Source organism: Larus michahellis, chromosome 10, assembly GCF_964199755.1.
Source record: "Larus michahellis chromosome 10, bLarMic1.1, whole genome shotgun sequence".
Lineage (NCBI taxonomy): Eukaryota > Metazoa > Chordata > Aves > Charadriiformes > Laridae > Larus > Larus michahellis.
In genome coordinates, this window is record NC_133905.1 from 10,876,615 (window position 1) to 10,898,296 (window position 21,682).

Consider the following 21,682-nt stretch of genomic DNA (forward strand, 5'->3'; position numbering starts at 1 on the left):
TAGAAACCACTAGCTCATAAACTGATTTCTTGCCACTAAATGTGAATCAGTGAACTGCTCTTGACTTCCTTGGAGCTGCCCAGGTTTGTACTTTAAGTCAAATGCTTAGCAGGTATTTATGTCCCAAATTGATAGCACATGTAATGACGCTGTAAAACAATAAAGCACTCTTTAAATTGTGTCATGCAGGTGCAGACTCACCTTGAGAATCCAACCAAGTACCATATTCAGCAAGCCCAGCGGCAGCAGGTAAAGCAGTACCTCTCTACCACTCTAGCAAACAAACATGCCAACCAAGCCCTGAGCTTGCCATGTCCAAACCAGCCTGGTGATCATGTCATGCCGCCTGGAACTGGAAGCAGCGCACCCAACAGCCCGATGGCTATGCTTACCCTTAACTCCAACTGTGAAAAAGAGGTAATATGCTCTCACTGTGCATGTTCTTCACTAAAATGGAATTGCTATCTGCGTTCTTTCTGTTTTAAACCATATTTGTTCATTCTTAAGATGTTGTTTACCTTGTTTCCTGAACTATTAACTTTGAAAATGCAACTACTGCCTCTGTGTCTGCCTGATGAATATATATTTGCATAGAACATTTTGGCAAAAAAAAATTGTCCCTCTCTCTTCCTCTTTTTTGAACTATTTATCTAGTTCATGCTTATGAAAACGACTTTTTTTTTTTTTTCCTTCCTCTTGCGTGGTGCATGCAGTGAATAATTGACCTTTGGAGAATACAAAGCAGTTTTGTAAGCCATAGCTTTCTGGAATAATGTTATTTATGGCTCATTCAGTGTAGAAAGAGCAAAGAGCATAGCAAAAATAACTGAAAAACACAAAGCTTTTTGAGATATTTTAGATACTTTCACAGTAAAATTTGAGCAAGTCTCTTGCTTGGCTGGAAGGCCAGATTATCCCACCAAATATATCCTAAAATATTACTGATTGCTGTTTTGTGATGAGCTCAGTGCTGCAAATGTAAGACTTCACTAGCCTATGCCTGGAAGTCCTTCACAACCTTGTCTTAATCTTAGCTGGCAAGAACCTAGTTGGATGTTACATGTCTGCTCAGGTGCTGAAGGAAGATGATTTGAAAGATGTTAACAAGTGTAAGAATCATGTCAGTGTTTTTGTAACATGACAAATGAGAGACAATTGTAGAGCTCCTCATGTCCCCCCCATCCTCTTCCCTCAAGCCTTTGTGCCAGATAATACAGATGCACTCTGTGAGGAACACTTTATGCAACTTTGAGAAACAGTTATTACGGAACATGCAAGAGAAATTATTTGTGCTCCATAACTTCAAAAGAAATGAAAATCATACAGTTTCATGCTATTGTCCCAGTTGTACCCAAATCTTTTTTTTTTCCCCTCTAGATATTTACAGCTTCACTTTGCTGTGTCATCAGGCACATGTGTGCATGACACTGTTTAAATCATGCTCTTTTTGGGACTGAGACTGTGCCATGAACTCAGATCCATGCTTTGCTTTTTCTTTTTTTTTTTCTTCTTTTTTTTCCTTTTTATTTCTGCAGGGATTTTATAAATTTGAAGAGCAAAGCAGGGTTGAGAGTGAGTGCCCGGCTCTGAATACACACTCACGAGCATCATGCATGCAGGTACTGGATGACACAGGAGTTGGAGCACAGGTCCCCTTTCTAATGAGCATGTTTCTTTGAATTAATGTTGAAAATAAACTTGCCCCACATTATCTTTAAGAAGTTGAATATAAGATGTATTTAAGAAAGAAAACAACAACATTGTTTATTAGCATTGATGTCAAAAGTGCATTAAAACACCCCAAGAGGGCTAATGCTTTTCGAGCACTGTAATGCTGCAGCAGAAGAACATATCAGCTGTGCTCTAAGGTCTCACTTCAGGAAGTCTTTTCTAATGTAGGTTTTCCCAAGATTGCGTGTATGTCGACTGCATTTCTGTGTGGATCACATTTGCATTTAAAAAAATGATACGAATGATATGAGATGGCTTTAATCCATTCATGGTATTTTGTCCTCATTAGTGATCCCTTTTTATTATTATTTTATTTTATTTTACTTTTTAGCTAAGGGTTTTTTATTTCTAGTAGCAAGACTTCAGCTATGTGCTGTAACTGTTGGTTCCTTTCTTGCCCTCACTTAGTCAACATAATTCTTTCTGATCACACTTTCTTGATCTGACACAAAACCCCCATATGCTACCATTTCTACCATCAACTTTATGCATTGATTTTGTAGATGACTGTCATTTAAGCTCCTTTTTTATAGTGAGCAAAAAGGAAATACTCAATCCCGCAGAACAGTTTGAAGCACCTGCACGGGTGTTTTGGAGGGCTCTGTTTCTCCTGACCTTGCAGGAGCTTATGGAGGCACCTTCCAGCCCAGCCCCAGACAGAAGATGGCTTGTACCACCTAAAATCATCTCTGAGCTGGTCTTGGGTGGTGTTTCCTGGGAGGAGGGTGCATGAGGGACATGAATCCAATGGTTTCTGTTGTTGAAGGTGGGCAGCCTCTCACCCAGCAGCAAGCCTTTGTTCCCCCTCCTTCCCCTGCAGGTGTCAGGGGCTCGGGCATCGCTGTCTGCATGCAGGTTTTGACCCCAAAACTGTAGGAAAGAGGTGGCGGGTAGGCGGGCAGTGCTGCATGGCGGAGAGATTCACAGCCTTAGTGTAGCTTGTTCTATAGGGAGCTGTTTGCTCTGCTGTTCTGGGAGGAGCAGCGTGTCCGTGGGCAGAGAGTGCAGGGTAGCTGCTGGTGGGAGGAGTGGGTTAGACCATGAAGCCTCAGCTTTGTCATGACCTGATGACTGTCCTGGCTGAATAGCGGGAGTCATGGCCGAGGGGTTGGATCTGGAGCATGGCAAAACTGCACAGGCACCTCTGCTTGGGCCATGCTGCCGAGAGCCAGCGTGTGGCTGAAGTGCTTTGTCGAGCCTCTGTATCCTAATGGCTTGGATAACTGTTTTCTTTTTTCTTTGTCCACCTTTTCTGCTGCAGATGGATGATGTGATCGATGACATAATTAGTCTGGAGTCAAGTTACAATGAAGAAATCCTTGGCTTGATGGACCCAGCCCTGCAAATGGCGAATACGGTACAATGACCCTTTCCTTCTGGTTTCCCTGTTAAGTCTAATTGTCTTCCCTTGAGAGAATGCAAAACTGTAGCATGACTTTTTTTCCAAGCAATTAAGTAGTTATCGTATTGTCCCATAGAGTGTAATTAGTTTTTCTTTGAGGAACTTAAGGTATACAGTTGCAATGAAAAACATGACTTTAAAAACACAAGCTGGAGTCAGGTTGAGGGAGTACAAAGGACAATTTCGCTTTTCTTATTTCAAAGGCAGGTTAGTCCGTAAGGAGTGAACTGAACTAACAGAAGTGAGCTCATACCCATTGATATTAAAAATCGACACGGACATTATACATGGCTTTAGAAAGCCTAGGAGGAACCTCCAGCACCCCAGGTTCCTCTGTCTTGTCATGTTCACGTAAGAAATTGTGCACCACACCTGAGCATGTGTTACCATCCCTGTCCAGAGACACTCCAGTTTGTTAGCTCTAACACCATAGCTTTAGTTTAACCTGATTTCAAATGGAGAGAAGTCCCTAGCTAGATGACAGCAAAGATGTTACAAAATTTAGAGGGAGAAAAAAAAATAATTAAAAAACCAACCTTCAAAATGAACAAAAGGGGAAGGAATAAAGAAGCTTAAAAACTGAACAGGGGAAGGGGATGTAGGAAGCTCATGAGAAAAGACAAGAACACAGAGGTGCAAAAGTCGGTGAACGAGGGAAGGTGCAGGCTACTTTGGAGTTGCTGTTTCCGTTTGCTGGTTCACATTGCTGCGGGCATTAATGTAATTGTACTTCTGGCATAATCTTATTTTGATCTTTTGTGGAGGTTAGCTCCAGTGAATTTTTTGCCTTAGGCTTAAGTGCTGTTAGATCTGGCTGAGTAGATGTCTGCCTGGGCTGGCGTCTGTTTCTTTTTTATCTAGTGCCAAAATGTACAGCTTACCGCATAGCATCAATTTTGTAGCATAGGTTTACATTTGCTGACAGAACTCGTCTGATTTCATGTTAACCTAGTCCTGCGCTCCCACGGATTCCCACAGCCCTCTCGGAGACGTGGTACATGCCCCAGGAAACGGCCCACCACCATCCCTTGCTAAATAGTGCCCTTTGAGCAAACGGAGAAGTAATTGCAGAGTCCTACTGGAAAGAATGAATTTTCCTTTCATCTAAGATGACCTGCAAAATGCATCTATCCTGGAGTTTGGGAGGAAAAATTAAAAACCTGTGAAAAGATAGTCTTCAAGATAGTTGCGCTCTCTTTTTTTTTTTTTTTTTTTTTTTTTTTTTTTAAATTTAGGATTCAGGTTCTTCTGGAGTCCTTTCTCTGAAGTTCCATTGGATTGGGACCTGTTAAATTAGGGGGGATTTGGATTTCTTTGTGCTTCTCTTCCTTTCTTGTTTCATAGGGACACCAGCAGTGGCTCTTTGCTTCCACACAAGCACATAATGATACTCTGCCTTCTTTTGGTGCAATGAGTCCATGTAATCAATATTTAGGGTAGTCTGCATCCCCTCACAAGCCTTGTAAAAACTGCCTGGACCACATTTGCTGTGAAATTTCAGAAATTGCTGACTGTATGTGGTGAAGTCTGTAAAATAAGGATCTGAAATATCAGAATTAAAAATTCTTTACTGATACATTTAAGTTGCTGGAGACAAAAAGCATATTTCAGTCTCTGAATTAACCTAGTACCAATCCTGAAGAGATGGAAATTGAACCATCTTTCCCAACAATTGGTTTTGGGGGAAAAAATGAGCCTGATGTAACAGACACTTTACTTTTGGAACAGGATTTAGCTCTTAAAACACCCAGCATTTTACTAATAAGGAATTAATGTCTGTAGACTGAGCTAAGTAGAGGTGGAAGAAATTAAGAGAGGAAATGGTCTCTAAAGAGACACAACCTATAAATAGCTGGGCTGAAACTATGACAAAGGCTGCTATTGTTCCATAACCAACAAAGAACAAAAGGACCAGTTTGTTACATTTGGTAACAGTACTTAATTGATAAGCAAAATCAGAGATTTCTGTGTAGAGCGAGCTAAGGGAAGCTTCCAAGTACCTCTTAATTGAAAAGGGCTCATTGCAACCAACTGCTTTTGGAAATGTTTGTAAACTTTGGTATTGGGTCACAAGTTAACTGGCTTTGCTCCTGTGGTGAAAGGTCTCACAAAATGGTCACTCGTTTGCTGAGAGATGTACTGGCGATATGCGTAGGTATGACCTAGTAATTGAATTGCTGGGTACTGTGTAAAGTACTCCTGTGTGGCAAGTTGAGATGACAACTAATTCACCCAATTAAACAATTTCTAGCAGGACTCTGACATGGAAAGCCCTGTGAGTACATGCAGCTCCCCTTCTAAATGTGACTTTCCTGTGGTTTAAAACTCCAGAAGTAGAGGGGAGTCTTATTTCAGGGGCTGTCGCTGAGCATGTGCTTGTAGGTAAAGGAACAACGCAATACTTGTAGGCTGCATGGGCCGGGGAACAGAATCCCTCCAGTGTGTACTGATACCTCAGAAACAGCCCTGTTGATCACACAGCTGATGTCTCGATGATTTATATAAAGGCCGAATGACCTGAATGTGGGTGCTTGTTTTGTTGGAGTAGTGGAGGAGAAAGGAAAGCCTCAGACTTCCCTGTACATATACTGTGATGAGTCTGCAGTAATAATTACTGTGTTTAAAATTTCTGTTATATAAAAGCAGTAATTCATTTGTGCACCTTGTGAAACCAAGGCCTAGAAATACGAAATCCCACAAATAAAGGCTTTTTAAACCATGCTGTTTCAATGAAGATAACAAGCTAAGCCTGGCATAAGCCACTCTTCCTTCATATACTTTTTGGGAGAGTAAAGATTGGATAGTCGAATGATGCTTTATTTAAATTTCTTGTTAGCCAGAAGTGGCTAACAAAGCCTTAAGGGAAGCATTTAAGTTGGAAAGATCCTAGAGTTTGGTGAAGGCAGGGAAGGAGCCTCCTTAACACCAGAAAAAAAGACATCAAATTCCATGTCTTTCACGGTTTTGAGACTCACATCTTCCCAATGAAATAGCTGTGGGAGTTTTGAACATTTTCCCATTACTTTGTACTTGTGGAAGGGGATGAACAGGGAGGTGGTTGAGTTGCCATCCCTGGAGGTATTTAAAAGACGTGTAGATGTAGTGCTGAGGGACATGATTTAGTGGCAGCTTGGCAGTGCTGGGTTAACAGTTGGATTTGATGATCTTAAAGGTCTCTTCCAACCGTAACGATTCTACGATTCTGTGACTGCCTTAGTAGATTAGAGCTGAAATGTTTGCAAATAATGTTTAATTTTTTCCAGTTTATTCCAATAGTAGGCATTTGAAATAAATACCAGGAGTTGATGCATTGTGTCCACCATAAGCACTGTGTTTGGTCTGGGGTTTCTTTTGTTTTGTTTTTGTTGGTTTTTTGCCCCATTTCAACCTAGTGACTGCTTCTGTGTGCTCACAGCGCTGGCAACTTGTCCATCTCAAACCAGTGCCCCCAGCATAGGAGTCCTCTCTCCTCTGCATTTCCCTGAACTCTGCACTAATAACTATTGACCTTACCTTACAAGTCAACTAATTTTGATTCCTCTGGGACCTGGAGTAGAATTGGCAGCAGAGGATGTGCCTCAGTTTTGGCTTAACTGCAGGTATTTTAGCCATGTGAGATGAGCTGACGTGTTGCACTTTATATTTTTCAGATGAAAGGGTTTTTATGGAGTTAGTTTCAAAGATGTGACTTGCAGCCATCCTGGAGAAGAGGCCTCTCAGAGGCTCTTACTGAGCGTGGACCATATACATAGTCACACAGTTAGAACTTCAGCTTTGCCCTGTGGAGTTCAGCTTGCTGAGAAAAGTAGTCAAAGAAAGAAGCCGATCAGTCTCTTTGCTTATGGATCACTGATTTAAACTGAGATTGTTGGTGTCTACCTCTATCTAATGTGAATTTCCTTGATAGGCATTCATGTGTACATGCAAACCTGCAACGTTTTTCAGCTGTGCAAATTTCTCCCTTCATCCGCCTTTATTTAGCTAATGCCGCATCAGCAGCGCTTGTGCTTTGATTGTTGCACAGCCCTTGGTCTGGTCCCTCTGGTACTTGCAATCCCTGCAGGACTTCAGCACGCTCATCAGCAGCTGCTGCCTGCACTACATTCCCTTTCGTGGTGATTGCTGGCACAGGAAATCAGGCACAGTGTTTGACACCTTTAGAGAAATAAAAATAAATATCATCTGTTTTACACAAGCTTCGAGATGCTAGATTCTAGATTTCTGGGGAAAAAATAAAATATGTATTTTATTTCTGCCCCGTCCCCCCCCTCCCCACCCTCAAAATTCCTGATTAGGTTTCACATGTCTGATTCTGAACTTCAAGTCCCTGGGCTACAAACAAGTTCTTTGTGCTCTCCCCGTGCTTAGGAGCATGAATAGAAAAAGCGCATCCAAGTCAGAAGGGTGTATGACGTTATTGCTGTGTCTGTGTCATGGATGCGTTTGAGGGGCCAAAAGATACAAGGGTCGGCCTTGTAGAGCAGTGAGAGAGGGAGTGGTCACTCTGACATTAATGCCGTTAATATTGCAACTTCGACCATAGTCTGTGATGGGCAGCTGTGACCTTACATTTATTGTAGGTGTTTCTTTTTTTTTTTCTTTTTGTTTTTTTTTTGATTGCGTTCAAGAGCTAAGGGGAGGGTGAGGCTGGATCTTGGTGAGAATTCAGTTACGTTTTTCCTCTGTCGCTTAAAGATTGAGTCAGGGGACTTAACTTTTGTTGTCGGACAGTGTCTGTTCAGGACGAGTATCAGCATGGCTTCTAGCTGGTGGTACTTTAAGGGATGCACGTTGACTTTGCTTCTTATGGTAGCTCCAGGTGGCAGAGAAACTTTCATCGGTCTCAGTCTGGCAAGGACCATCAGTAGGAGTTTTAATAGTCCAGGCTGTGACTCACTCCATTGTATTCAACGGCTTTATTTACATGGGTGTGAAGTTAATACTCTAATCTCTGCAGGATCAGTGTCTTGGAGGGGTTGGTTTTCTTTGCAGCACCGATGATAAGAAGTATTGCTACTCAGATAAGACATCAAAGTGCTTTACACCTGTCTTTTCAAAACCTAGTTGGAAAACAAAAGAGATGGGTAAAATAATCCACTCAGGAAAAACTTCTTTAAATACCTTTCCATTTAAAGGGGTAGCTTTGATAAGTCTTGTTGGAATACTATCCTATTTCTGTATTAATGTCCTTGCTTAAACGTGCCTAAATAAGAACAGCAGAATGAACAAGCTACTGAGGAAACTTAATGTCAAAATAATCTTCCTCCTACTGGTGCGTGTTCTTGTTACGTAAGTTAAAGTAAACTTAAATGTTTTCTGTGTAGGTAGCTTTCAAATCACATGAGAAATGTGATTGATTAATACAGTGTTCTTCCTCGAGCATGTGACAACTTGCTAAGTACTTTCACTCACTTATTCCTGGAAAAACGAGGGCTTCCTACAGGAGTGTTTGTAGGCTCTTTCCGATATTTTGAGTAAGAGAAGTGATGGGGGTACAGACGTAAGAGTTTCACAGAAAAATAAGGAGCAACAATAGAACAATATTGTCAGCATGTTACCTCCTCTGCGTATTCTTGAGAAGACAAAATTTTCCTGAAGTAGGTGTTTTATTCCTCATGCCCCTGCATATCTGTGACTGTTGCTGACCTTACTGCACGCTCTCTTTGCACGTGGGAAAGAGCACAGATTTCTTAGCAGATCCTACCTCTGTTCTTCTGTACCAAGCCTTTCATAGGGGCAAAACAAATGATCCTTTTCCTTGTTTATCTTTTCCAGTTGCCTGTGTCTGGCAATTTGATTGACCTTTATGGCAACCAAAGCATGCCTCCTCCAGGACTAAACATCAGCAACTCATGTCCAGCCAATCTTCCTAATATAAAAAGGGAGCTCACAGGTAAATATGTCTATAATACCACCTAGGAGCAATAATATAATTGTTTTGAATTCAGGTGATATTGGACATAATTTCTGTTATGAGAAAGAATATACGGGTGACTTTTTGCTTTGCAGACCGTTTTTTTAGCAGACGTTATTAGCCTGCAATGCAGTTGTGTTTGTGTGTGGGCACGTGTGTGTTCACTGTGACAAATTTAAGATAAAGTCCCGAGTTGTTATAGTGAAATCTGCACATTGAAAACATTGTGTAACAGGAAGCTTCCATGCATCTCTTGCAGAGCTGTTTTATAGTTTGGGCTTATTATTTGCTCTATCAACACTAGACTTTTAATGGCCTCACATCTGGAGTATCTGTGGGATTTGTGCTGAGGAATGCTACATGTTGAGGCTTTACTCTAGTAGAGGACGGCAGTAATGGACAAATAGCCTGTTGTAATATGAAATCTGGACACCTAGATCCTAAAAAAGGTAAAATTAGACACAAGAGAGAGAATACGCATCTCTTAATTTGCGATGAAAATGAAGTATCCTGTAAATTTCTTGTCATGTCAGTTCTTCTAGCAGCGCTCCGAATATTCAAAGCCAGGAGAGGGAAGGAGGACATTAAAAGCCTCTTTCTCTTAAGCACATGAGCACAGAAGCTAGTTTGAAGGAAGAAATACTTAATTTCCTATTCTCAAGCATGCGTTATTTTTGCTGTTCTGCTTCACTTGAAAGGATATAACCACATGTAGGGTACAGTATACAAGGCAAGCTATGAGCGCAGGAGGAACAAATGTCGATCCGTTCTAGAACCGATGACAAAATCATCTTAATACCCAGCAATGGCTGTTCTTAAGCCCAACAGGGAGTCATACTGTATGCACTAGGGTAGGGGCATAGTTTCTTTCTTGTCTGTCATCTTTCTGGGTTTCTGTTGTGAAAACTCACAGGCTGACTCAGTTGCAAAGCAGGTTCTGGGCAGGAATTAGTTTAAGTAGAGCAGTTTTAATAGCCCAGGAGTCAGCTTCTCAGGAGGAAATGCCACGTCTCTGAGCTGGCGGATATTTGCATTTATATGACTGCACAAAATTTGAGTGCAGCACCAAATGAAGACACACAAAACTGCTCAATGATTTGTGGCTGCTAGAAAAAGAAAAGCTTGTACGGCGACGGAACTATGCTAAGAGGAGGGTGGGAGGGGATGAGAACTACTCAAAATCCTGCATTACGCACAATTTCGTTGCCCCAGTTATAGAAAGTTAAAGGTGGCTGTAGACTGCAAACAAAACAACCAACTTGTCAGATGTCCAGGCTGGTGGATTCACTGCAGACACTTGTGTAAGATCAGGCAAAGAAGGTGGAAAGAGAGGGGAAATTAGTGAGTGAGAAGTGGTCTTATGGAAGTCCTCAGTACATCAAAGTAGACCTGAACTAAGTTAAATGTCTGTATGCTACGTTCACCCGTACACAGAAACAATTAAAATCAGTGCTTTTTCTGTTCAAAATACATGCTAGCAGATTGCATTTGATTTAGGAGAGATTTCGGAATTAAACTCAGATTTAAAAGCAGCTGCTTTGACATTGATCTGGCCATGCCTTTGTGCAGAAGGCGCTATTGCTGGTGCTTTCTGACAGCCAGTGATTTTAAAATCAGCATGTTATCACAGGCAGGAGTCTTTTGGTTCTCCATTTCCTGATTTTGCGGTTGGAACTAGGCTGGAGATAGCTTGCAATATATAAGTCTAGCATTTGTCAGAAACCTTTATCCATCCTAATGTATAAATATCAAAATTATGAAGAACCAAGAAAAGTCCAATCTGTTATCCAGGCGGCTGATGTTGATGATGTTGTTGGTTGTGAATTCTCAGCTGTAGTTACTGAAGCGTTCAGTGGGAATCCTCCTCACCTAGGAGTGCAGTTTCCTTCGGTTTTAGCCTTACAAACCTCATACCTGTTTCATAAGGCAAATTTCATTGAGACATGCAACGTTCTTTCAAGTGTTTTGGGGGATCCTTTGGGAGCCTAGCGTAGAAGATGTCTTGTTATAGTGCATGTAATATTGGGGTAGCTATGTATTCTAAGTAGTGAAGTAGTCATCTTCCTGTACTCCAAGGGAAACCCTTATCACCTGTTATTTTGAATTGGGTGGGACATCATCCATATTCCATAAAAATAAAGGAATACAGGGAAGAAACTTGTTGGAATGAGTGAGGGAATTTGTTTCCATAATGGACTGGGATAATAGATCACATGTTCACTTGTCCTCACTGCGAAACTAAATAATGCTTCCTGTTTTTTCAGATTTAAATGCAACAGGGCAGGATTAATGACCTCATCCTTCTTAAAAACTAAAAGGGATAGAGCAAACAAACAAAAAAAAAAAACCTAAAATTGCTTGAGAAATGTAAGATCAAATGAGAACTGAAAATAACAAATTTAGTTATGCTTTTGCCTGAACTATTGCATGCTGGAGCCCCATAACAAATGTGTAGAGCCAGGGTTAAGAACAGTTCTGAGTTGAGGAGACAAGTAACTTGATGTGCAGCATGGTTGTCATTCTTCTTCTTTTTGCTTTTCCTGAAGCAAGGACCATTGTCTCGTAACAATATTGCTAATAAAGGGGTTGAATTTTCCATCTTTTTTTTTTTTTTTCATATAATGAGAACAGTTAGTATAGCTGGAAAATACAGTATTTTTAATAGATGGCTTAAGTTATACCTTGAATCTTGTGGTGATGTGCGTGCACGTGCCACAAAAGGACGTAGCCTTCATTCCGGTGAGTAGAACCTCTGACTCCTGACTGCTTCACATCCTGCGCAGGGAGCAATGCAATAAGCATGCTGTTCCTCTGGTTCAGCTTCTGTGGTACGTAAGCGTGCTGCCTGGATGTAAACGTAGGAGAAGGTATGTTGGATTTCAGCAGCTTGTTGTCCTCAAATACCTTGCTGAGTCAGGGCCTCTGTGGGAAAAGTTCCCCTCACGGAAGTCGGGATGGGAAGTGTGGGAAGAGTCGCTCCGCAGGTGCAGGGGTGAAGTTCAACACCAGCGTTGTGTTTTGGCAATCACAGCTGACTGTGCAGGCCCTTCTCACCCCTTGGAATGGGTGTAATAATTGCTTTGACAAATATCCATAAGGCTTCCTGCGCAAATGTTTCACCAACTGAAACGTTGTGTTTGAATTACTTCAATTCTAATGACTTCATTCACATGCACAGCATGTATTTTTCCTACAGAGTCAGAAGCGAGAGCGTTGGCTAAGGAGAGGCAAAAGAAAGACAATCACAACTTGAGTAAGTTTGGGTTCTTCACACTTTGCATGAATCCTAGTTATGATTTCAGACATGAAGTGTTTGAATACTGGTGCTTTAAATCTGAATGGGACGCTGCATGTAGTATATGGTACCAATTCATTATGTTATGCCCATAGATCAAATATCTCGAATTCTTGTGAAACGTGTGCTTAAATCTGCTATTGAATTTTAGACTCTTCTTATTTGTTTTCAATAAGTCAAGTGAACAGGTGGTTGTTATCAATCGGATTACTGGGAACAACATTTGATCCAGTTGCTTTTAAAAAATCCACCTTGCACAGTTTTTTTTTTTAATTAATCTAAAATCTTAGATATGTGATCAGTTTGTGACTTTAAACATCAGGGCACATCCTCAGTGTGGCAATTTAAAAAAAATTCCATTTTTGAAGGGTATACATATTTCCAAGTTGGAAAAAAACCACTTTAAAATAATGACCATCTTATGACTTAAAAGATCCTTAAGTTGTCCTTTTATACTTTGTACTACTAGAAAAAAGGAAATGTTTCATGCCTTGAGCTATTCAGAAGCCTATTCCATAGCATGAAAAACTAATGCAGGAAAATTGGTATTTAAGTTTGACTTTTGGATCCTCAAAATGCTACATCTGGAAGAGTACTTTAAAAAAGAGACTATACCTTCTGTCCCTTTTCCTGCTTTGGGATTCCCTTGAGTGTCTAAATTTTTGTCTCTGAATTTGGCTGTGATGCTTCTCAGTTGAGTCCTATGCTAACGCAGCCATCCTGGTTTTTAGATTGTGTTTAGCTCTGCCACTTCAGCAGTCCCACATTTTTACAGTATAGACAGAAGTCCTGTCCTAGTGTGTCCCATGGGTAGGAGAGCAAAATAAATCACTGGATTTTAAGTTTCACTTGAACATTTCCAAGGCCCTTAAAGAAATCTTTGATGAAACTTTCTATGTTGTAATTAAGTGTGAATATTACTTGTAACATTTGTCCTGTTTTTCCTAAAGTTGAACGAAGAAGAAGATTTAATATTAATGATCGTATAAAAGAACTAGGCACTTTGATACCCAAGTCAAATGACCCGTAAGTATTACATGCCCAGAGACTGTGGGAGGGAGGTGTTAAAAGGAAAAAAAAAATATTAAGGGAGAAAAAGAATTTTAAAAAAATATAAATCCTGATTTTTCTTGTATGATCTTGGCACTCCATGACTGTAGAAATGCTTGAAGGTTCCATTCTATTTTTTGAAGATTGTTTTGGGGTTTATTTTTTTCCCTTTTGGAACTTGTTTAAGTTTATATTAATTTGATGATTTTTTTGTCACAAAACAGTCAGTGTACTGTTGTGTGGCAGCTAAGCATCTGTCAGGATCCTGTGCTTTGGCAGGGCTGGGGTTAGTGCTAGGAACGACAGCCGTACCAGAGGTGGAGCTGTCAGGATGTGAAACCTTAGTCTCTTCTTGCTCCTTAGCTGGCTGCCTGGCCGCTTGTCTTCCTAAGTGATTCTTTTAATTTATTAGATGACATAGCTCAGCAAGACAGAACCAATCCCTCTTTGCGTGAAAACAGAGGGCAGTTCCTCTGTGAGCCATCATATTCCCCTTCCCTCCAAGAAAAAAAGAAAAATAAAGAGCGTATCTGTGTATCTCTTCACTGATAATTTGCCAGTGTTTGTGGTAGTTTCCCAGGAGTTCTTTTAGATAATTTTACTGTTACGAACTTAGCTTAACTTTACCCAACACTGATTCAATAGCAAGGAGCAATTGCTCTGGAACCTGAAAGTCTCGCTTAAATCCGAATCAATGTGCCATGATGCTTTTGGGGAGAGTTTCCATTCTCCCCAACAGCAACTCCTAGCTCCTCTTCAGAGAGGCTCTTTACTTTCCTCTAAGGCAAGCAAGACAGTATTGCACAGCATCAACCTACGGGCAGGTGGATCTTTGGTCTGATAGTCTGCAGTAAACTTTTTTTTTTAATTTAAACAAAGTAAGATGATGTGGGGGAGAAGACGATGCAGGCATCCTCTCTCTCTAAATCAAGTGTGAGAGGAATAACGTGGGAGAGGTAATATGGGAACCACATCCCCCCTGCCTGGAGAACCATCACCCCTTGGCTGAAATGGGGCATTTGTATTTTAGGCAGAGTTTAAGTTTAAAGCACCTGAATATGCTGCAGTATTGGGCTCTTCTCTTCCGACAGTAACACAGCTGTGATGCAGTGCCACCAGGAGGACTATTGCCTGCTGCTTCTTGGGGGCTAAAGCACTTCAGGTCTTTCTCCCACAGAAGCACCAGGTCATATATGGTCCGTATATGTGGTCCTTTTAGTTCCCCAACTGGAACTGGGCATCTCCCAGACAGCAAGCCTGGTTTGAGAAATGTCTTGTGGGTTTTTTTTTTGTTGTTGCTTTGGGTTTTTTGCAGCCTTGCCATAAAGCAACGAATGGAGCCCCCGGTCTTCGGTGCCGGTCCCAAACTGTGTAGAAGGCTCAGGGGTTTGTCTCCGGGGGGCTGTGGGGGCAGCCTGGGCTCTGCACCCTTTGGATGGGGCTGGCTGCAGTGCGCTTCCTAATAGCTGTGCTCTGGCCCCCTCTAGTGCATTTCAAATGCCTTCTGCATTCATAAACTTGGAAGAAGTATTAGCCAGGTGTTATGTATGTATGAGGTGTAATCATAGCTGCCAATGGGAAGGTAATGATTACGAAATAAAGCCTCCCTGAGAGCCTGAACTCTTCCTTTTTTGTTGATTTCAAAGGGATATGCGCTGGAATAAGGGGACTATTCTAAAAGCGTCAGTGGACTACATCCGTAAGCTGCAAAGAGAACAGCAACGCACAAAGGAGCTTGAGAACAGACAGAAGAAGTTGGAACACGCCAACAGGCATCTGCTGCTCAGAATACAGGTTTGCTGATAAATAAGCTGCAAATGCTCTTGATGTTGCAGTGTGTGACTGCAAATAACGGTAAAGCTTACAAACAATGAAGCTTGTTTGTAGGAATGTGGGTTAGAAGGAACCCCCATTTTAATTAATGGTGACCAATGCTGAGATGTCTGCGGAGATTTTTCCAGAAAAAAAACAGGATATGTTTAAAAAAATAAAATCCCAACACTCTAGTAAAGCACTTACGGCTGGCTGGTCTATTTTTGTTCTACCGTGGCCAACATAAGTTGCAAACCATACTATAAAAAAGATTTACATGGTTTATATGGCTTTTCTGGGTGCCAGACCTAAGGAATTGGGACTCCATATATCATCTGTTTGTTGACAGTGATGAAATTCAGTTCACCTGTTCAGGAATATGTTCACTTTAGCTGTCTTGTTTGGAGAGGTTTTTTTGACCTGTAGCTTTAGTGCTTGTTTTCTTTTCTTATGAGGCGGTTTTGGACGAATGGCAATGAATGAAATCTTTTTGTGTTGCTTGTGGGTTTTCTAGGTTGTGTGGGGACCAATCTAGGCCCTATCTGTCAGAGAAGCTCAGCAGATTGCAGTCTTTTACATCTGATCTCTTATTTCTTCTCTCGATCAGCCTCTCCCTGATGCTCTGCAGGAATCTGTCATCTGCTTTCCAGTGGAGGGTAAACACCGCTCACAGGACAAAATGTGTGGGGAGGGCGGTGTTGGTGTCAGACACTGCAGCACTGTATCCTGAGTTCCCCATAGATATCGTGGGGACTGGCAGCTGTATTTAATGTTGAGGCTGCCTGGCTTGTCTGAGAGCAGTTGCAGAGAAGCACACCTAATGTGAGGGTAATGTGAGGGCTCCAGGAGTTTTTGCAACAAGACAGCCAAGAGCTGTGGATGTTGAGCTGCCTTTTTTTTTTTTTTTTTTTTTTTGTCCGAGGAGCTGTGGTTAATTATCTTCCTTGTTCCTTGGAGTCTGGAGGACTGTAAATCAGTTCTCCTCAACACTGAAAAGCAGTAGGTGGCATGAGTATGTTTTCTTCATGGGTTGTTGCCTTGTTAGATTCACCCAGGTTCCCAATAGCCTGCATTATGTAGAGATTTAGGGCTGAGAACTCTGTTTCTCTAATTAATTCCTTTGCCTTCACCGCAAGCTGGATAGGCAGCCTTAGCCTCGCAGCCTACACAGCTTTTATTGTCAGTTCTGTTCTCCGGGTGGGCAAAGGTAGCTGGATATCCACCTCCCTCCATAAAGGGGTAATTAAAGAAGCCTATCTAGAGTTGGGTGTAAGAGCACATAACATGGAGACAGTGGTGTCCCAGAGATTCTCATGTTGCTGCTCACCTGCAGTGCGAACAGCTGAGCTCTGCGAGCAGGCTGCAGCGTGCCAGGCTGGCCGTTGGGCCAGGAGACCCCTGACCCACAGCACGGCTAATCCACAAAGTAGATAATGAAGCTAGAAATACCTGAGAGTCAAGTGTGGCAGTAAACAGCTTTAAAATAGAACAGACTGAGATGAACTTCAGCGCAGTTTTTGTAGTTTGTTGAGCAATCCCTTTGCTAGAGTGAGACGATAAAGAAGCACAACCCTTCTGCAGAGCAACATCAAGCAGGGGTATTTCAAAGCTAAGTCAGATCACTTTTTAAGCATCTTTCATCTTCCTATGCATTATCTGCCTGCTCTAGCTCCTTCTTCAATCAAATAAACACAAAAACCAGACCCTTGAATAATGGGCAATACATCTGTCAGCAAATAACCTAAAGCCTGTATTTTCCCTCTTTGTGTTGATTCTGATTAAGCACAGAATAAGGAACTCCTGATTTTGGCACGTTAGCTGATGGAAGGTGTACTTCCTTCTTCCACCTTCTCTGTTGATTCTGTAGCGTGCCCATTACAAGCTTGTTGTCTTAGCTTGAAAATGGAAAAAAGGCTATTAATCAGCCTCAGTCATAGGAATATCCAGAAACAATGCAATCACAACAGTGATTGTGATTGCCTGATATAATGCATAAGTAGAAGCAAAACATCTCTCTTACTGCTGCATTTGAAAAAGGGCATTTAAGCGAATTCTTCCATTATCTGTCTTCAGTCAAGTGCATCTTATATGATTAAATGTGAAGGTGGGTTTTAAACTTTTTGTGAAGACTTGAAGAATCCTGGCTGTGTGCGAAGTCTAAAGCCTTCCTATGACTTGCCTATAATTTTTCTGTGCAGGAATAATGTTGCTTAGTTTTGGCTGACCTCTTTACTTCCAGCTTTACCAGACTTGTAGAATGAGAGAAGTCCCTTCCAGTGTGTCAGCAGGAAATGACAAGCGTCATATAGACAAACTACGCCTTCACATACGACTTTTTAAAAAGTACTAAGCATACGCTTCTGCTATTTCACTTTTCTTTTTTCCAAATTTTAAATGCTTTCCTCTCCTGACCTGATGCCAAACTTGCCTGCCGTGGCACTGGTTTGAGAAGGAGCCCGAGGGGAACGTGTCTGTTCTGCAGGGCACTGGGTTTTGGCTCCGGTGTAGGTTCTAAGAAGGAATGTGAAGGACCTGTGTGTGGTGATGGTTACTCACCTCTTCAGGAGACTAGTGTTCAGGTGAAAATCTGCAGGGCAGAAGCGTACAAGGTGCGAGCACTTGTCGCTATTGGAAAGGGAGGAAACGGTTTGTGTCCAACAGAAGGAAACTGTAAGTCACAGTTCACATGAGTGTAAAATGACAGATTTTTGCTTTCAGATTTTTTTAATTTGTTCCTTGTCCTCCTTTACAGGAACTTGAGATGCAGGCTCGGGCACACGGACTGTCCCTTGTTCCATCTACAGGCCTTTGCTCCCCTGATATGGTCAACAGGGTCATCAAACAAGAGCCTGTGCTGGACAACTGCAACCAAGACATCATGCCGCACCACACAGACCTGTCTTGCACTACCACCCTCGATCTCACCGACGGTACCATCACCTTCAGTGACAACCTTGGAAATGTGACTGAACCAACCGGCACTTACAGCGTTCCTGCGAAAATGGGATCCAAACTGGAAGATATCTTGATGGACGATACCCTCTCCCCCGTCGGAGTAACTGACCCACTACTTTCCTCTGTGTCTCCGGGAGCGTCAAAGACAAGTAGCAGGCGGAGCAGCGTGAGCATGGAGGACACCGATCATGCTTGTTAGCATACACTTGGCACTCCTTTCATAAACTGCTTTGTTTCTTGATCAGTAGATTCAATAATACACCTTTTGTAGAATTTTTTGATTTTTTTTCCCCTTGTGCTTCTTCAGTAGCCCAGTGAGTGTGCGTGTGTGTATATATTATATATATAGGATTTTTTTTTAGAATTTTTGTGAAGAAACTTGTATATTCTATTTTAAAACTACCAATGCCTCCAAAATATTGTACAGCATATGTACAGTATCTGTGAACTGGATTCGCCAAGAACTTTGAACTGGTCAAATCTACTCAAAGCAATAGAATTACAAATGAAGAGTCTGTTTCTACTGGGGGGGGAGGGGGGAATCATAGAATTGTAAATGCAACCTATTTACTTGGAGACAAGATGTAAAGTTGAAGAATGTAAAGAAACAACAACACACACACACACACAAAAGAAAAAGAGTCCAATTTGTAATTGTATTAATTGAATAGTGCTGCCTTAAAGATACAGGGTCCCTCAAACCTTGGTCTTTCCAAGACAAGTGTTTAGGGAAAAATACCCGCCCTACTCCACTCAGAACACAAACCGCAAAGAAAAAGTGTTAAGACATCCTGATTGTGTTGATTGCGATATAAAATGCTGTTGCTGAAAACTGCAGGGAGATGGGAGTTCTCTTTTCTCAGAGTGCCGTTTAATTTTACTCTGAGCTGATTTGGGTTTTCCTTTTGATCATGGTTCGAGTTGTTCTCTTAGATTTTTATTTCGTTTTGTAACACGCATTGCCGGCTTGCCAACGGTAAGCCAAGCAGGAGCACTGTAAGTTGGTATACGCTCTTTGGGCAAAAAAAATATATAAATTGATACATTTTATCAGCTGGGCACATTCTGTTGTACATATCTAATTGGCTTTATTTTTTTTAAAATTGCATTGTACAGTATATTTTGATTTGCATGGATTCCTTTAGTTATCCTCAACTTTTTGTTTTAAATATATTTGTATTTCATTTGTAAGATTTTTGCCTCTTAATATTGCAACAATTTTTTGACATTTTTAAAACTCATTGGAAGTTTTCTGCGTTCTTTGTAAACACTTGAAAGGAAGCTTTTATGCAGGGTTCTGTGTTTTAAGAGAGATTTTGAGAATATTTTGTATATTACAGTCTCACTTTGAAAATGTTTTTAAACACATTTAAGGTAGAGTACAAACTTAGATTAGGTAATAAAACAACTCTGTAGAGAAACTGAACTTATATATTTATTTTTAGTGATACAGAAAAAAGTAGTAATATGCTTGGAAACATAACTATATAGTTAATATACCCGTTATAGTAATTTGTGTTTTATTTCAGCACTGGGGCTGACTTAAGAAAAAAGAACAAAACAAAACAAAAAAAAGAGTAAATTACTGTATCTGCAAATAACTGTTACTTGATAACAATGTTATTAATTTTTAACACGCAACAATGTTGTAAAAGTAGTTCGGTGCATTATCTACTCAAGTGTAGTCCTATGCAATAACGGTAGTTATACTTGTATTATATCAAGCCTAGGTGTTTCACGGAGGTGACATGTGGTGTTCCGAGCTGGACGGATGGAATGGATTTCTCAAAAGCAGCCTACAGCTGACTCGCGAGCGGCAGGCGAGCGCGTCTCGTTCAGAATGAAGTGCCTTAAACTCTAGTTGTAGTCTTCCTCGACTAGCACTGACTGAAGTGTGGCATAGGAGAGAGCTTCGGGGTGATGTTTCATAGGACGATGAAGTGTAGCGTGGTGCCTACGTATAGAAACCAAGAGCTTCCTGTTCTCCTTTGTGCTACACTGGAAATTACACAGGAGAAGTGAGACGGTTAGTGACTTGAGTGCCAGTTTGGCAGGCTTTATAGGGAAACTTTGGTCGCTGCAGTTAGTGCTCAGAAATCAAATGTGAATTGGGTAGCGATGGGACAGCTGAGGGCAACGTGGGGACTTCCCCTAGCCTGCGGCGTGGCTCGCTGAGCTTTCACCCAAACGCTTCCCCACGGAAGGGTTCTTGAAGTGTCCCCAGCCTGGCACCGCTCCTCCCGGCGCTGACAGTAAGGAGCACGGGGCTCGGCGGGGACACGGCTTGCTGTCACCGTACTGCGGGGTCTGTCTTCATGTCACTCTTTCTGTGGCTGTTGCTGGCTGCGTCTGGCCGTCTCTGTTCCCGCTTGAGCAGCGAGCTATGTGTTAGCATTGATGCAACCACCGGGTTGTAAGTTGTTTTTATTTTTATTTGGTTTTTTTAATTATTATTTTTTTGAAGGAGGAGCTGGAGTTAAATTATAATGATGCCTCTCCCCCAACACACCCCAGACGGCTTTTGGGAATGTGTCTTTCCTAGGGTAGCGACGCTCTGGCCCAGGGCAGGACCCGAGACTCCCGCAGGATGCGCTGCAGCCGTGGTGGTCCCCGGGCTGGGATATTCCCTGCAGGACAGCTGTGCCGTAGTTAGCTCCGAGTCGAGGAGGTGGGTACGGGCTTCTGGTGCTGCCGTTTGGTAATGGTGACAGGTAAAGAAAATCAGGGCTGTAAAATGCTTGTAGCTGTGGCATGGGGTTGCGTTGCCCTTCCCCATGAGCATGGGACAGCTCTGCAGCATTGTACAAAATCAGGGTGCGCGCGCTTGAGTGTAGTAACTGAAAACCACTGAATATATCGAATAAAGCTTTTGGGTTGATGCCCATGCTGGGCATTCCGAAATTGGAAGTCTAGACTGTGGTATATAAATATTTTTCAAACTTATGTGAAACACTGGTACTCGCTGACAGACATGCCTTCTGCTTTTTGGCTACATGCTGTGTGGAGGTGAGTTGGTTGTATCAAGAGCAGGATTTCTTGATAAAAGTCGCTGTGGCCCCAGCAGCTGCGTTGTGTGTTCCCCGTGCGTTGTGTGGCTGTAGGGTAACACACGACTCGGCTGTGCCCTGCTCGCTCCTCACCCCGTGTTTCCTGAGGCTCCAGCTCTCCTCTGAGGTTGCCCACCCTTTGAGTGGAGGCACGTTGACGCTGAAGTGGGGACATCTCTAGGAGACACGGACCCCCAGGCGGGCATGGGCTGGAGATGTCTTTGCCTGTTTGCCCATCGTGGAACGTGTGGCCATGACGTTTTACAGGGGATCGATGGCAGAGGACAGAGACAGCAATTGGAGGCAGGGTTTGGCATGAACTAGGTGGAGTGAGATGGACAGAAGGTGTTGCCCAGTCTGACGGTCTCCTGCGTGACACTGGGCCAGCAGTGGCTTCCCTGAGCAGGTGGACAGGATACCTACGGGTTCTCACTTTGCCAAAGCCATGCAACAAACAGGATCATGCAGAGTACCAT

The 21,682-nt window shown here is 42.1% G+C and overlaps 1 protein-coding gene across 3 annotated transcripts in view; it reads left to right on the top strand.

The window, feature by feature from the left end:
• The window catches only part of MITF (melanocyte inducing transcription factor), a 107,852-nt gene extending 88,149 nt beyond the window's left edge, over positions 1-19,703 (top strand). For 2 of the 3 annotated variants that reach the window (XM_074602252.1, XM_074602251.1), the window contains exons 3-10: positions 190-417; positions 1,536-1,619; positions 2,993-3,088; positions 8,909-9,026; positions 12,244-12,300; positions 13,293-13,368; positions 15,039-15,186; positions 17,957-19,703. In XM_074602252.1, the coding sequence (XP_074458353.1) occupies positions 190-417; positions 1,536-1,619; positions 2,993-3,088; positions 8,909-9,026; positions 12,244-12,300; positions 13,293-13,368; positions 15,039-15,186; positions 17,957-18,358 (1,209 nt within the window). In that variant the 3' untranslated portion in view covers positions 18,359-19,703. The remainder of the gene's footprint in view (positions 1-189; positions 418-1,535; positions 1,620-2,992; positions 3,089-8,908; positions 9,027-12,243; positions 12,301-13,292; positions 13,369-15,038; positions 15,187-17,956) is intronic. The other variant, XM_074602250.1, reaches the window with a different exon arrangement.
• Positions 19,704-21,682: the final 1,979 nt, after the last annotated feature.